The sequence below is a fragment of the Panulirus ornatus genome, chromosome 1 (genome assembly GCF_036320965.1).
Source record: "Panulirus ornatus isolate Po-2019 chromosome 1, ASM3632096v1, whole genome shotgun sequence".
Classification (NCBI taxonomy): Eukaryota; Metazoa; Arthropoda; class Malacostraca; order Decapoda; family Palinuridae; genus Panulirus; species Panulirus ornatus.
In genome coordinates, this window is record NC_092224.1 from 41,193,730 (window position 1) to 41,208,762 (window position 15,033).

Sequence of the window (15,033 nt, forward strand, 5' to 3'; positions counted from 1 at the left end):
GAAAGAGTGAGGAAAGATTGACCAAGAGGATATATGTGTTAGAGGTGGAGGGAAGGAGAAGTGGGAGACCAAATTGGAGGTGGAAAGATAGAGTGACAAAGATTTTGAGTGATTGGGGCCTGAACATGCAGGAGGGTGAAAGGCGTGCAAGGAATAGAGTGAACTGGAACAATGTGGTATACTGGGGTTGACGTGCTGTCATTGGATTGAACCAGGGCATGTGAAGCGTCTGGGGTAAACCACGGAAAGTTCTGTGGGGCCTGGATGTGGAAAGGGAGCTGTGGTTTCGGTGCATTATTACATGACAGCTAGAGACTGATTGTGAACGAATGTGGCCTTTGTTGTCTTTTCCTAGCGCCACCTCGCGCACATGAGGGGGAGGTGGTTGTTATTTCTTTTGTGGCAGGGTGGCGATGGGAATGAATAAAGGCAGACAGTATGAAATATGTATATGTGTTTATATGTGTATGCCTGTGAGTGTACATATATGTATACATTGAGATGTGTGTGGACGTGTATGTACATACATGTGTATGTGGGTTGGTTGGGCCAATCTTTCGTCTGTTTCTTTGCACTACCTCGCTAATGCGGGAGACAGTAACAAAGCAAAATAAAAATAAAAAAAATTCCCCTGAAACATATGGGTCAGGACACATCCTTATATTGGATGTGAATGCACAGGCTTTCTCTCAATCTTTGTAAATGATCATTAGGCACCTACAACAGCTTGCTCTATAATCAAGTCTGCTTTCACTCAGTTAGAAGCAACCACTTGGATGATATCATCAGCCTTCCCTCTGGTAGCTACACAGACCCTTATTAATTTTGGATTGAAAAGGCTAGAGGTCAAAGTCAGTGATCCCATAATGTAAACCGCATTTTGTACCTCAATCCTTGACACTTGTAGGCAGACTACCCATGGGGAGGAGAAGACCTCTGTTTATTTTGGAATCATAAGGTCTAAGAAGAAGGTCATGATAAATCTTTATGTAAAAAGCATTCCCACTGTAAGTGAGTCAGCTTTTTATCTAAAAACATGAAACTTCATAGGTGGACTACCCTCAGGGAGAAGATAACACTTTTTGATTTTGGGTTCATGTAAGGTGTATTAATCCCACTTTATAGACAACAATAGTTTGTATTTGTATACAAAAGTTTACTGGTCTGGATTGGTGCTGGTAGGGGAAGGATTAGTGAGAAGGGAATGAGTAGACTACTCATGTAGTAAAGAGAAAAGATGTTTATGGGGATAGGGGAGAAAGAATACTTCCCACACATTCCTCATGTGTTGTAGGAGGCGACTAAAGGGGACGGGAGCGGGGGGCTAGAAACCCTCCCCTCCTTGTATTTAAACTTTCTAAACAGGGAAACAGAAGAAGGAGTTACGCGGGGAGTGCTCATCCTCCACGAAGGCTCAGATTGGGGTGTCTAAATGTGTGTGGATGTAACCAAGATGAGAAAAAAGGAGAGATAGGTAGTATGTTTCAGGAAAGGAACCTGGATGTTTTGGCTCTGAGTGAAAAGAAGTTCAAGGGTAAAGGGGAAGAGTGGTTTGGGAATGTCTTGGGAGTAAAGTCAGGTGTTAGTGAGAGGACGAGGGCAAGGGAAGGAGTAGCACTACTCCTGAAACAGGAGTGGTGGGAGTATGTGATAGAGTGTAAGAAAGTAAACTTTAGATTGATATGGGTAAAACAGAAAGTGGATGGAGAGAGATGGGTGAATATTGGTGCATATGCACCTGGGCATGAGAAGAAAGATCATGAGAGGCAAGTGTTTTGGGAGCAGCTGAGTGAGTGTGTTAGTAGTTTTGATGCACGAGACCAGGTTATAGTGAAGGGTGATTTGAATGCAAAGGTGTACATGGTGTAATTTGGTGTACATGGGGTGTTCAGTGTTGTAAATGGAAATGGTGAAGAGCTTGTAGATTTATGTGCTGAAAAACGACTGGTGATTGGAAATACCTGTTATAAAAAGAGAGAGATATACATAAGTATATATATGTAAGTAGGAGAGATGGCCAGAGAGCATTATTGGATTACATGTTAATTGATAGGCACGCGAAAGAGAGACTTTTGGATGTTAATGTGCTGAGAGGTGCAACTGGAGGGATGTCTGATCATTATCTTGTGAAGGCAAAGGTGAAGATTTGTAGAGGTTTTCAGAAAAGAAGAGAGAATGTTGGGATGAAGAGAGTGGTGAGAGTAAGTGAGCTTGGGAAGAAGACTTGTGTGAGGAAGTACCAGAAGAGACTGAGTACAGAATGGAAAAATGTGAGAACAAAGGACACAAGGGGAGTGGGGGAGGAATGGGATGTATTTAGGGAAGCGGTGATGGCTTGTGCAAAAGATGCTTGTGGCATGAGAAGCGTGGGAGGTAGGCAGATTAGAAAGGGTAGTGAGTGGTGGGATGAAGAAGTAAAATTATTAGTGAAAGAGAAGAGAGAGGCATTTGGATGATTTTTGCAGGGAAATAATGCAAAAGACTTGGAGATGTATAAAAGAAAGAGGCAGGAGGTCAAGAGAAAGGTGCAAGAGGCAAAAAAGTGGGCAAATGAGGGTTAGGGTCAGAGAGTATCATTAAATTTTAACGAGAATAAAAAGATGTTGTGGAAGGAGATAAATCAATTGTGTAACACAAGGGAAGAAATAGGAACATTGGTGAAGGGGCTAATGGGGAGGTGATAACAAGTAGTGGTGATGTGAGAAGGAGCTAGAGTGGTATTTTGAAGGTTTGTTGAATGTGTTTAATGATAGAGTGGCAGATGTAGGGTGTTTTGGTCGAGGAGGTGTGCAAAGTAAGAGGGTTAGGGAGAATGATTTGGTAAACAGAGAAGAGGTAGTAAAAGCTTTGTGGAAGATGAAAGCCAGCAAGGCAATGGGTTTGGATGGTATTGCAGTGGAATTTATTAAAAAGGGGGGTGACTGTATTGTTGACTGGTTAGTAAGGTTATTTAATGTATGTATGACTCATGGTGAGGTGCCTGAGGACTGGCGGAATGCTTGCATAGTGCCATTGTACAAAGGCAAAGGGGAGAAGAGTGAGTGCTCAAATTACAGAGGTATAAGTTTGTTGAGTATTCCTGGTAAATTATATGGGAGGGTATTGATTGAGAGGGTGAAGGTATGTACAGAGCATCAGATTGGGGAAGAGCAGTGTGGTTTCAGAAGTGGTAGAGGATGTGAGAAATACTTAGAAAAACAAATGGATTTGTGTGTAGCATTTATGGATCTGGAGAAGGCATATGATACAGTTGATAGAGATGCTCTGTGGAAGGTATTAAGAATATATGGTGTGGGAGGTAAGTTGTTAGAAACAGTGAAAAGTTTTTATCGAGGATGTAAGGCATGTCTGCAAGTAGTAAGAGAGGAAAGTGATTGGTTCTCGGTGAATGTTGGTTTGCAGCAGGGGTGCGTGATGTCTCGATGGCTGTTTAATTTGTTTATGGAAGGGTTTTTACGGAGGTGAATGCAAGAGTTTTGGAAAGAGGGGCAAGTATGCAGTCTGTTGTGGATGAGAGAGCTTGGGAAGTGAGTCAGTTGTTGTTCGCTGATGATACAGTGCTGGTGGCTGATTCGGGTGAGAAACTGCAGAAGCTGGTGACTGACTTTGGTAAAGAGTGTGAAAGAATAAAGCTGAGAGTAAATGTGAATAAGAGCAAGGTTATTAGGTACAGTAGGGTTGAGGGACAAGTCAATTGGGAGGTAAGTTTGAATGGAGAAAAACTGGAGGAAGTGAAGTGTTTTAGATATCTGGGAGTGGATTAGGCAGCGGATGGAACCATGGAAGTGGAAGTGAATCATAGGGTGAGGGAGGGGGCGAAAGTTCTGGGAGCGTTGAAAAATATGTGGAAGTCGAGAATGTTATCTTGGAAAGCAAAAATGGGTATGTTTGAAGGAATAGTGGTTCCAACAATGTTATATGGTTGCGAGGCGTGGGCTATAGATACAGTTGTGCGGAGGAGGGTGGATGTGCTGGAAATGAGATGTTTGAGGACAATATGTGGTGGGAGGTGGTTTGATCGAGTAAGTAATGAAAGGTTAAGAGAGATGTGTGGTAATAAATAGAGTGTGGTTAAGAGAGTAAAAGAGGGTGTTTTGAAATGGTTTGGTCACATGGAGAGAAAGAGTGAGGAAAGATTGACCAAGAGGATATATGTGTTAGACGTGGAGGGAACGAGGAGAAGTGGGAGACCAAATTGGAGGTGGAAAGACGGAGTGAAAAAGATTTTGTGTGATTGGGGCCTGAACATGCAGGAGGGTGAAAGGCATGCAAGGAATAGAGTGAATTGGAACAATATGGTATACCGGGGTCGACGTGCTGTCAATGGATGGAACCAGGGCATGTGAAGCGTCTGGGGTAAACCATGGAAAGTTTTGTGGGGCCTGATGTGGAAAGGGAGCTGTGGTTTCGGTGCACTATTCATGACAGCTAGAGACTGAGTGTGAACGACTGTGGCCTTTGTTGTCTTTTCCTAGCACTATCTTGCGCACATGTGGGGGAGGGGGTTGTCATTCATTGTGGCGGGTGACGATGGAATGAATAAGGGCAGACTATGAATTATGTACATGTGTTATATATGTATAAGTCCTGTGTGTGTATATATGTATACGTTGAGATGTATAAGTATGTATATTATGTGTGTGGATGTGTATGTATATACATGTGTATGTGGGTTGGTTGGGCCATCTTTTGTCTGTTTCTTTGCACTACCCTCAGGAGGAGATAACACTTTTTGTTTTGGGTTCATGTAAGGTGTATTAATCCCACTTTATAGACACCATAGTTTGTATTTGTATACAAAAGTTTACTGGTCTGGATTGGTGCTGGTAGGGGAAGGATTAGTGAGAAGGGAATGAGTTAGACTACTCATGTAGTAAAGAAAAGATGTTTATGGGGATAGGGTGAGAAAGAATACTTCCCACACATTCCTCATGTGTTGTAGGAGGCGACATAATGGGGACGGGAGCGGGGGGCTAGAAACCCTCCTAAAAAAAAAAAATGCAAAAAAAAAAAAAAAAACTTAAAAATCTAAACAGGGAAACAGAAGGAGTACGCGGGGAGTGCTCATCCTCACGAAGGCTCGATTTGGGTGTCTAAATGTGTGTGGATGTAACCAAGATGAGGAAAAAAGGAGAGATAGGTAGTATGTTTCAGGAAAGGACTGGATGTTTTGGCTCTGAGTGAAAAGTAGTTTCAGGAGTAAAGGGTAAGAGTGGTTTGGGAATGTCTTGGGAGTAAAGTCAGGTGTTAGTGAGAGGTCGAGGGCAAGGGAAGGAGTAGCACTATCCTGAAACAGGAGTGGTGGGAGTATGTGATAGAGTGTAAGAAAGTAAACTTTAGATTGATATGGGTAAACAGAAGTGGGATGGAGGAGAATGGTGTGAATATTGGTGCATATGCACCTGGGCAATGAGAAGAAAGATCATGAGAGGCAATGTTTTTGGGAGCACTGAGTGAGTGTGTTAGTAGTTTTGATGCACTGAGACCAGGTTATAGTGAAGGGTGATTTGAATGCAAAGGTGTACATGGTGTAATTTGGTGTACATGGGGTGTTCAGTGTTGTAAATGGAAATGGTGAAGAGCTTGTAGATTTATGTGCTGAAAAACGACTGGTGATTGGAAATACCTGTTATAAAAAGAGAGAGATATACATAAGTATATATATGTAAGTAGGAGAGATGGCCAGAGAGCATTATTGGATTACATGTTAATTGATAGGCACGCGAAAGAGAGACTTTTGGATGTTAATGTGCTGAGAGGTGCAACTGGAGGGATGTCTGATCATTATCTTGTGGAGGCAAAGGTGAAGATTTGTAGAGGTTTTCAGAAAAGAAGAGAGAATGTTGGGATGAAGAGAGTGGTGAGAGTAAGTGAGCTTGGGAAGAAGACTTGTGTGAGGAAGTACCAGAAGAGACTGAGTACAGAATGGAAAAATGTGAGAACAAAGGACGCAAGGGGAGTGGGGGAGGAATAGGATGTATTTAGGGAAGCAGTGATGGCTTGTGCAAAAGATGCTTGTGGCATGAGAAGCGTGGGAGGTAGGCAGATTAGAAAGGGTAGTGAGTGGTGGGATGAAGAAGTAAAATTATTAGTGAAAGAGAAGAGAGAGGCATTTGGATGATTTTTGCAGGGAAATAATGCAAAAGACTTGGAGATGTATAAAAGAAAGAGGCAGGAGGTCAAGAGAAAGGTGCAAGAGGCAAAAAAGTGGGCAAATGAGGGTTAGGGTCAGAGAGTATCATTAAATTTTAACGAGAATAAAAAGATGTTGTGGAAGGAGATAAATCAATTGTGTAACACAAGGGAAGAAATAGGAACATTGGTGAAGGGGCTAATGGGGAGGTGATAACAAGTAGTGGTGATGTGAGAAGGAGCTAGAGTGGTATTTTGAAGGTTTGTTGAATGTGTTTAATGATAGAGTGGCAGATGTAGGGTGTTTTGGTCGAGGAGGTGTGCAAAGTAAGAGGGTTAGGGAGAATGATTTGGTAAACAGAGAAGAGGTAGTAAAAGCTTTGTGGAAGATGAAAGCCAGCAAGGCAATGGGTTTGGATGGTATTGCAGTGGAATTTATTAAAAAGGGGGGTGACTGTATTGTTGACTGGTTAGTAAGGTTATTTAATGTATGTATGACTCATGGTGAGGTGCCTGAGGACTGGCGGAATGCTTGCATAGTGCCATTGTACAAAGGCAAAGGGGATAAGAGTGAGTGCTCAAATTACAGAGGTATAAGTTTGTTGAGTATTCCTGGTAAATTATATGGGAGGGTATTGATTGAGAGGGTGAAGGTATGTACAGAGCATCAGATTGGGGAAGAGCAGTGTGGTTTCAGAAGTGGTAGAGGATGTGAGAAATACTTAGAAAAACAAATGGATTTGTGTGTAGCATTTATGGATCTGGAGAAGGCATATGATACAGTTGATAGAGATGCTCTGTGGAAGGTATTAAGAATATATGGTGTGGGAGGTAAGTTGTTAGAAACAGTGAAAAGTTTTTATCGAGGATGTAAGGCATGTCTGCAAGTAGTAAGAGAGGAAAGTGATTGGTTCTCGGTGAATGTTGGTTTGCAGCAGGGGTGCGTGATGTCTCGATGGCTGTTTAATTTGTTTATGGAAGGGTTTTTACGGAGGTGAATGCAAGAGTTTTGGAAAGAGGGGCAAGTATGCAGTCTGTTGTGGATGAGAGAGCTTGGGAAGTGAGTCAGTTGTTGTTCGCTGATGATACAGTGCTGGTGGCTGATTCGGGTGAGAAACTGCAGAAGCTGGTGACTGACTTTGGTAAAGAGTGTGAAAGAATAAAGCTGAGAGTAAATGTGAATAAGAGCAAGGTTATTAGGTACAGTAGGGTTGAGGGACAAGTCAATTGGGAGGTAAGTTTGAATGGAGAAAAACTGGAGGAAGTGAAGTGTTTTAGATATCTGGGAGTGGATTAGGCAGCGGATGGAACCATGGAAGCGGAAGTGAATCATAGGGTGAGGGAGGGGGCGAAAGTTCTGGGAGCGTTGAAAAATGTGTGGAAGTCGAGAATGTTATCTTGGAAAGCAAAAATGGGATGTTTGAAGGAATAGTGGTTCCAACAATGTTATATGGTTGCGAGGCGTGGGCTATATATACAGTTGTGCGGAGGAGGGTGGATGTGCTGGAAATGAGATGTTTGAGGACAATATGTGGTGGGAGGTGGTTTGATCGAGTAAGTAATGAAAGGTTAAGAGAGATGTGTGGTAATAAATAGAGTGTGGTTAAGAGAGTAAAAGAGGGTGTTTTGAAATGGTTTGGTCACATGGAGAGAATGAGTGAGGAAAGATTGACCAAGAGGATATATGTGTTAGACGTGGAGGGAACGAGGAGAAGTGGGAGACCAAATTGGAGGTGGAAAGGTGGAGTGAAAAAGATTTTGAGTGATTGGGGCCTGAACATGCAGGAGGGTGAAAGGCATGCAAGGAATAGAGTGAATTGGAATGATATGGTATATGGGGTCGACGTGCTGTCAGTGGACTGAACCAGGGCATGTGAAGCATCTGGGGTAAACCATGGAAAGTTTTGTGGGGCCTGGATGTGGAAAGGGAGCTGTGGTTTCGGTGCACTATTCATGACAGCTAGAGACTGAGTGTGAACGACTGTGGCCTTTGTTGTCTTTTCCTAGCACTATCTTGCGCACATGTGGGGGAGGGGGTTGTCATTTCATGTGTGGCGGGGTGACGATGGGAATGAATAAGGGCAGACTATGAATTATGTACATTTGTATATATGTATAAGTCTGTGTGTGTATATATGTATACGTTGAGATGTATAAGTATGTATATGTATTGTGTGTGGATGTGTATGTATATACATGTGTATGTGGGTGGGTTGGGCCACTCTTTTGTCTGTTTCCTTGCGCTACCTTGCTAATGCAGGAGACAGCGACAAAGTATGATAATGATAAAAAACAAACCTTAAAATATCCTAGTGGAATTTAATGAAGGTGGGTCGAAGTTAAGGCGTAATGAGCTCAGAAACTAGGCACCAATCCCCTTCACCCTTTTAATTGCACTGTCATGTACATCTCAGAATCACAACAGTGCTTGCATGCAAACTCTAGAAAGTTCAACTAGGATTGTGTGGCAGTAGGGTGGGGTTTAGTGTTAAGGTGCATGGTCAGGGTATGTGTTTTCTTATTTCTTTAAATTCCATTCTGGTGTATTTGGTTTCATTCATGTGTACAGTACATAAATTACAGTTCATAAAAACTAATGGAATAAGTACTGAATATTTCTTTGCCCTATATTCACTGTATATAATAACTTGTACTTATTGAGTGTTAATGGCATAGTGATGGTAAGAACATAATGATAAAACAGTTGTATGAAAGTATGGATTCATATTTGAACTGAAAAGTAAGGAAGAATGCATTATCATATAAGGGGACCTAAACAGACTCCAAAGTTGGTGTGAAATTATTTAAATTCACCCTGGGACAAAGCAAAAGATAGCCTTAATATGATTATTACCCAACAGGAAATAAGCTTCAGAAATCTGTTTGTGAGAGAGACTTGGAAGTAGACATCTTTCCTAACCTATCTTCAAAGTCCTGTATTAGGAGAATAGTTAAGGAGACAAACTGTCTTTCAATTTATGGATAAAGAAATATTTAGCAAGCTAATCATAGCCTTCATAAAGTCAAAGCTAGAGTATGCTTCTCAGGTTTGATCATTGCATCTGAAGAAATATATAGAACTCTTAGAGTGAGTACAGAGGAAGGTAACAAAGATAGTACCAGAATTAAGAGAGCCAAGAGACAGGGAGAGACTGAAGGCCTTAAAAATACCAACCTTGGAAGAGAGATGAGCGAGTGGAGATGATCAGATCCTATAAGTTTTTAAAAGAGGTCAGTAGACAGTACATTGGAAATGTAGGGATAGGTTAAGCAGAGGACATGACATGGAATTGAATAAGAAGCTTTTGAATAAGGATGTAAACAAATACTTTCATAGTATGAGTGGTGAGTGAATTGAAATGATTAACTAAGGATATGGTTAATGCAAACAGCATACGTAACTTTAAGAGTTATATGAGAAAGTAGAGTTTTCAAGTGATGTAAAATAAAACTCCCTCCCCGTACCCAAATAGGTAATTGCAAATAGGTTATCACTTCATCATATAACATGGCTTCTACTTTAACAAACGTAGGATAAAGACTTTTTCTGTACACTTCAGTGTCAGATAGAGATGCTCTGAGGAAGGTATTAAGAATATATGGTGCTGGGAGGCAAGTTGTTAGAAGCAGTGAAAAGTTTCTATCGAGGATGTAAGGCATGTGTACGTGTAGGAAGAGAGGAAAGTGATTGGTTCTCAGTGAATGTAGGTTTGCAGCAGGGGTGTGTGATGTCTCCATGGTTGTTTAATATGTTTATGGATGGGGTTGTTAGGGAGATAAATGCAAGAGTTTTGGAAAGAGGGGCAAGTATGCAGTCTGTTGTGGATGAGAGAGCTTGGGAAGTGAGTCAGTTGTTGTTCGCTGATGATACAGCGCTGGTGGCTGATTTGGGTGAGAAGCTGCAGAAGCTGGTGACTGAGTTTGGTAACGTGTGTGAAAGAAGAAAGCTGAGAGTAAATGTGAATAAGAGCAAGGTTATTAGGTACAGTAGGGTTGAGGGACAAGTCAATTGGGAGGTAAGTTTGAATGGAGAAAAACTGGAGGAAGTGAATTGTTTTAGTTATCTGGGAGTGGATTTGGCAGTGGAAGGAATCATGGAAGCGGAAGTGAATCATAGGGTGGGGGAGGGGGCGAAAGTTCTGGGAGCGTTGAAGAATGTGTGGAAGTCGAGAACATTATCTCGGAAAGCAAAAATGGGTATGTTTGAAGGAATAGTGGTTCCAACAGTGTTATATGGTTGCGAGGCGTGGGCTATGGATAGAGCTGTGTGGAGGAGGGTGGATGTGCTGGAAATGAGATGTTTGAGGACAATATGTGGTGTGAGGTGGTTTGATCGAGTAAGTAATAATAGGGTAAGAGAGATGTGTGGTAATAAAAAGAGTGTGGTTGAGAGAGCAGAAGTGGGTGTGTTGAAATGGTTTGGTCACATGGAGAGAATGAGTGAGGAAAGATTGACCAAGAGGATATATGTGTCAGAGGTGGAGGGAACGAGGAGAAGTGGGAGACCAAATTGGAGGTGGAAAGATTGAGTGAAAAAGATTTTGAGTGATCGGGGCGCTGAACAAGCAGGAGGGTGAAAGGCGTGCAAGGAATAGAGTGAATTGGAATGATGTGGTATACCGGGGTCGACGTGCTGTCAATGGATTGAACCAGGGCATGTGAAGCGTCTGGGGTAAACCATGGAAAGTACTGTGGGGCCTGGATGTGGAAAGGGAGCTGTGGTTTCGGTGCATTATTACATGACAGCTAGAGACTGAGTGTGAACGAATGGGGCCTTTGTTGTCTTTCCTAGCGCTATCTCGCGCACATGAGGGGGGAGGGGGTTGTTATTCCATGTGTGGCGGGGTGGCGATGGGAATGAATAAAGGCAGACTATGAATTATGTACATGTGTATATATGTATCTGTCTGTGTGTGTATATATATATATACATCGAGATGTATAGGTATGTATATTTGCGTGTGTGGACGTGTATGTATATACATGTGTATGTGGGTGGGTTTGGCCATTCTTTAGTCTGTTTCCTTGTGCTACCTTGCTAACGCGGGAGACAACGACAAAGCAAAATAAATAAATAAATAGATACACCTTAAAGTTTTCAAAGATGCATTTTAGGAAAACTTATATAAGTATTGGACAAGGATAGCTACTTGACAATTATTTAGATACATTCATTGATCATATGACCCCCATGGTTCTTAGGAAATAAAGGCTTAAGGAAATCAGTAAGGCTTGATGTAGCACCTCCTGGAATACTATTAAGTGATTGTTTACTTGTAGGTATAACCCAAGAACAAGTGGAGGGAGGGATTCCTCTTGGAGCTTGTCTTTACTTGTTTTCATCATGGATCTGGAAGATGTGTGGGGAGCACCAGATATCATTTAACACAAACATCCCAAGCAAACATGCAATATTTGCTACCTGGTCAGGTAGGATGAGTACATCAGTTCAAAATTATATATCTCTGTACCTAAATCCCCATCCATTCTTTGCCATGCATTTTATTTACTGCAAAACTCATATCTCTGATTTTTCAGGATTTGCACTAGAATTAGTCATAAAGGTCCATTGAAAATCTTACAAACTTTTTCCTTAAACTTTAGGCAATTTTATCAAATGTAACACATGTTTTTTGAAATTTGTGTGTAGTGGAATAGCCTTCACATAAGTGTAAGAATTTTTATCTCTTGGCAAAGTTCAAAGAACAAAAGATTTATTCTGAGAACCAGACATGGCAAGCCCAAAACCCTTCATTACATAATCTTTCTCTCTAAACAGTAATCCTATATTGGCCAGTCAATTGCAGCCTTGAAACAATTGAAAACAATAACCATAATACTCACAGACACTTCCACCAACCACCCACACAAATTGCTGTCTATATTCTCTAAACTGTCTCTGCCACAATTGTTCCCATTGTAATTGCTGTTGCTCCCCAGGCTCACCAAAAAGCATAAGCCCAGGGAGTAAATGCAGGAAAACTATAAGAAAAATGATAATAATGAGAGTTGGGGTGAGAGAGTATCATTAAATTTTAGGCAAGTATGAAGTCTGTTGGGGATGAGAGAGCTTGGGAAGTGAGTCAGTTGTTGTTCGCTGATGATACAGCGCTGGTGGCTGATTCATGTGAGAAACTGCAGAAGCTGGTGACTGAGTTTGGTAAAGTGTGTGGAAGAAGAAAGTTAAGAGTAAATGTGAATAAGAGCAAGGTTATTAGGTACAGTAGGGTTGAGGGTCAAGTCAATTGGGAGGTGAGTTTGAATGGAGAAAAACTGGAGGAAGTGAAGTGTTTTAGATATCTGGGAGTGGATCTGGCAGCGGATGGAACCATGGAAGCGGAAGTGGATCATAGGGTGGGGGAGGGGGCGAAAATTCTGTGGGCCTTGAAGAATGTGTGGAAGTCGAGAACATTATCTCGGAAAGCAAAAATGGGTATGTTTGAAGGAATAGTGGTTCCAACAATGTTGTATGGTTGCGAGGCGTGGGCTATGGATAGAGTTGTGCGCAGGAGGATGGATGTGCTGGAAATGAGATGTTTGAGGACAGTGTGTGGTGTGAGGTGGTTTGATCGAGTGAGTAACGTAAGGGTAAGAGAGATGTGTGGAAATAAAAAGAGCGTGGTTGAGAGAGCAGAAGAGGGTGTTTTGAAGTGGTTTGGGCACATGGAGAGAATGAGTGAGGAAAGATTGACCAAGAGGATATATGTGTCAGAGGTGGAGGGAACGAGGAGAAGAGGGAGACCAAATTGGAGGTGGAAAGATGGAGTGAAAAAGATTTTGTGTGATTGGGGCCTGAACATGCAGGAGGGTGAAAGGAGGGCAAGGAATAGAGTGAATTGGAGCGATGTGGTATACCGGGGTTGACGTGCTGTCAGTGGATTGAATCAAGGCATGTGAAGCGTCTGGGGTAAACCATGGAAAGCTGTGTAGGTGTGTATATTTACGTGTGTGGACGTATGTATATACATGTGTATGGGGGGGGGTTGGGCCATTTCTTTCGTCTGTTTCCTTGCGCTACCTCGCAAACGCGGGAGACAGCGACAAAGTATAATAATATAATATAAAAAGATGTTTTGGAAGGAGGTAAATAAAGTGCATTAGATAGAACAAATGGGAACATAGGTAAAGGGGCAAATGGGGAGGTGATAACAAGTACTGGTGAAGTGAGAGGGAGATAGAGAGTATTTTGAAGGTTTGTTGAATGTGTTTGATGATAGAGTGGCAAATGTAGGGTGTTTTGGTCAAAGTGTGTGTGCGAAGTCAGAGGGTCAGGGAGAATGGTTTGGTAAACAGAGAAGAGGTAGTGAAAGCTTTGTGGAAGTTGAAAGCCAGCAGGGTGGCAGGTTTGGATGGAATTGCTGTGGAATTTATTAAAAATGGGGTTGACTGTGTTGTTGACTGGTTGGTGAGGATATTTGATGTATGTATGGTTCATGTTGAAGTGCCTCAGGATTGGCAGAATGCATATGTAGTGCCATTGTACAAAGACAAAGGGGATAAAGGTTAGTGTTCATATTACAGAGGTATAAGTTTGTTGAGCATTCCTGAGAAATCATATGAGAGGGTATTGATTGAGAGGGTGAAGGCATGTACAGAGCATCAGATTGGGAAGAGCCAGTGTGGTTTCAGAAGTGGTAGAGGATGTGTGGATCAGGTGTTTGCTTTGAAGAATGTATGTGAGAAATGCTTAGAAAAACAGATGGATTTGTAAAAGGATTTTGACCGATCGGGGCTTGAACATACAGGAGGGTTAAAGGTATGCAAGGAATAGAGTGAATTGGAACTATGTGGTGTACCGGGGTCGATGTGCTGTCAATGGATTGAAACAGGGCATGTGAAGCATCTGGGGTAAACCATGGAAAGTTTTGTGGGGCCTGGATGTGGAAAGGGAGCTGCAGTTTCGGTGCATTACAAATGACAGCTAGAGACTGTGTGTGAACAAATGTGGCCTTTGTAGTCTTTTTGTAGTGCTCCTCGAGCCCTGGGGGGAGTGGGGGTGCCATTTTTGTGTGGTGGGGGGGGCATGGGAAAGGTGAAGGGCCCCCCGAACCTTTTTCCCGGTTTACCCCCGAGCTTTTACTGCCCGGGTTTAGTCCCTGAAAGCAGTCAACCTCGGTAAACATCTTTTTCCCGTTACTTTATTCCCTTTAGCCTCCCCATCCTGTATGTAGGCCTGACGTCAAAAAACTTTTTCATTTATTCTTCCCCCTCCAAATTTGGTCTCCTCCTTCTCCTTTGTTCCCCCCCTCCGACCCCATATATCCCCTTTGTCTTTTTTCCTACTATTCTCTCCTAGTCAAACCATTTCAAAAACCTCTTTCTCTTTCAACAACCCTTTTTATTTCACCTCTTCTTACCCTTTCCCTTTTTCTCGATCAAAACCTACAAATATTGTCCCCAAAATTTCATTTGAACACATCCCCCTCCCCCAACAAAACCATCTATAGCCCCTGCCTCAAACCATATAAATTGTTGGAATTTCCCTTTAAAATACTATTTTTGCTCTCTGGTAATGTTTCTCCTTCCAACATTTTTCTCACTCCTGAACCTTCGTATCTCCCCCGTTATGGGCCCCCTTCCCCCTTCCCTAGTTTTTTCCATTCTGTTAGGGCCCCTTCCCCGTATTAAAATGCTTCATTTTCTTTCCAATTTTTCTCCCTTCAAACCAATTAAATTGGCCCCCAACCCCAGACCCAATACTTGCTGTTTTTGACATTCACTCTAAATTTTCCCTTTAACCTTTCCCAAAAATGTCACCAACCCCTGCGTTTCTCACAGAACGTTTTTTAGTGTATCATGGCAAGCAACGACTGATCATTCCAGGCCATCCATCCACAACAAATATCTCGCCCTCTTTTTAAAAAAATTGCTTTACCTCCCCAATCACCCATCCATAAAGAA

At 42.1% G+C, this 15,033-nt stretch overlaps 1 protein-coding gene across 8 annotated transcripts in view; it reads left to right on the plus strand.

The window, feature by feature from the left end:
* LOC139748739 (ERI1 exoribonuclease 2-like) overlaps positions 1-15,033 on the plus strand; it is a 362,528-nt gene that overhangs the window by 55,718 nt on the left and 291,777 nt on the right. For 7 of the 8 annotated variants that reach the window (XR_011712822.1, XM_071662154.1, XM_071662146.1 and 4 more), the window contains exon 4: positions 11,413-11,562. The exons of the other annotated variant lie outside the window; for it this stretch is intronic. Coding sequence is in view for 6 of the 7 variants with exons in the window: in XM_071662154.1 (XP_071518255.1) it covers positions 11,413-11,562 (150 nt within the window). In the remaining variant the exon portion in view is untranslated. The remainder of the gene's footprint in view (positions 1-11,412; positions 11,563-15,033) is intronic. 8 annotated transcript variants of the gene reach the window in all.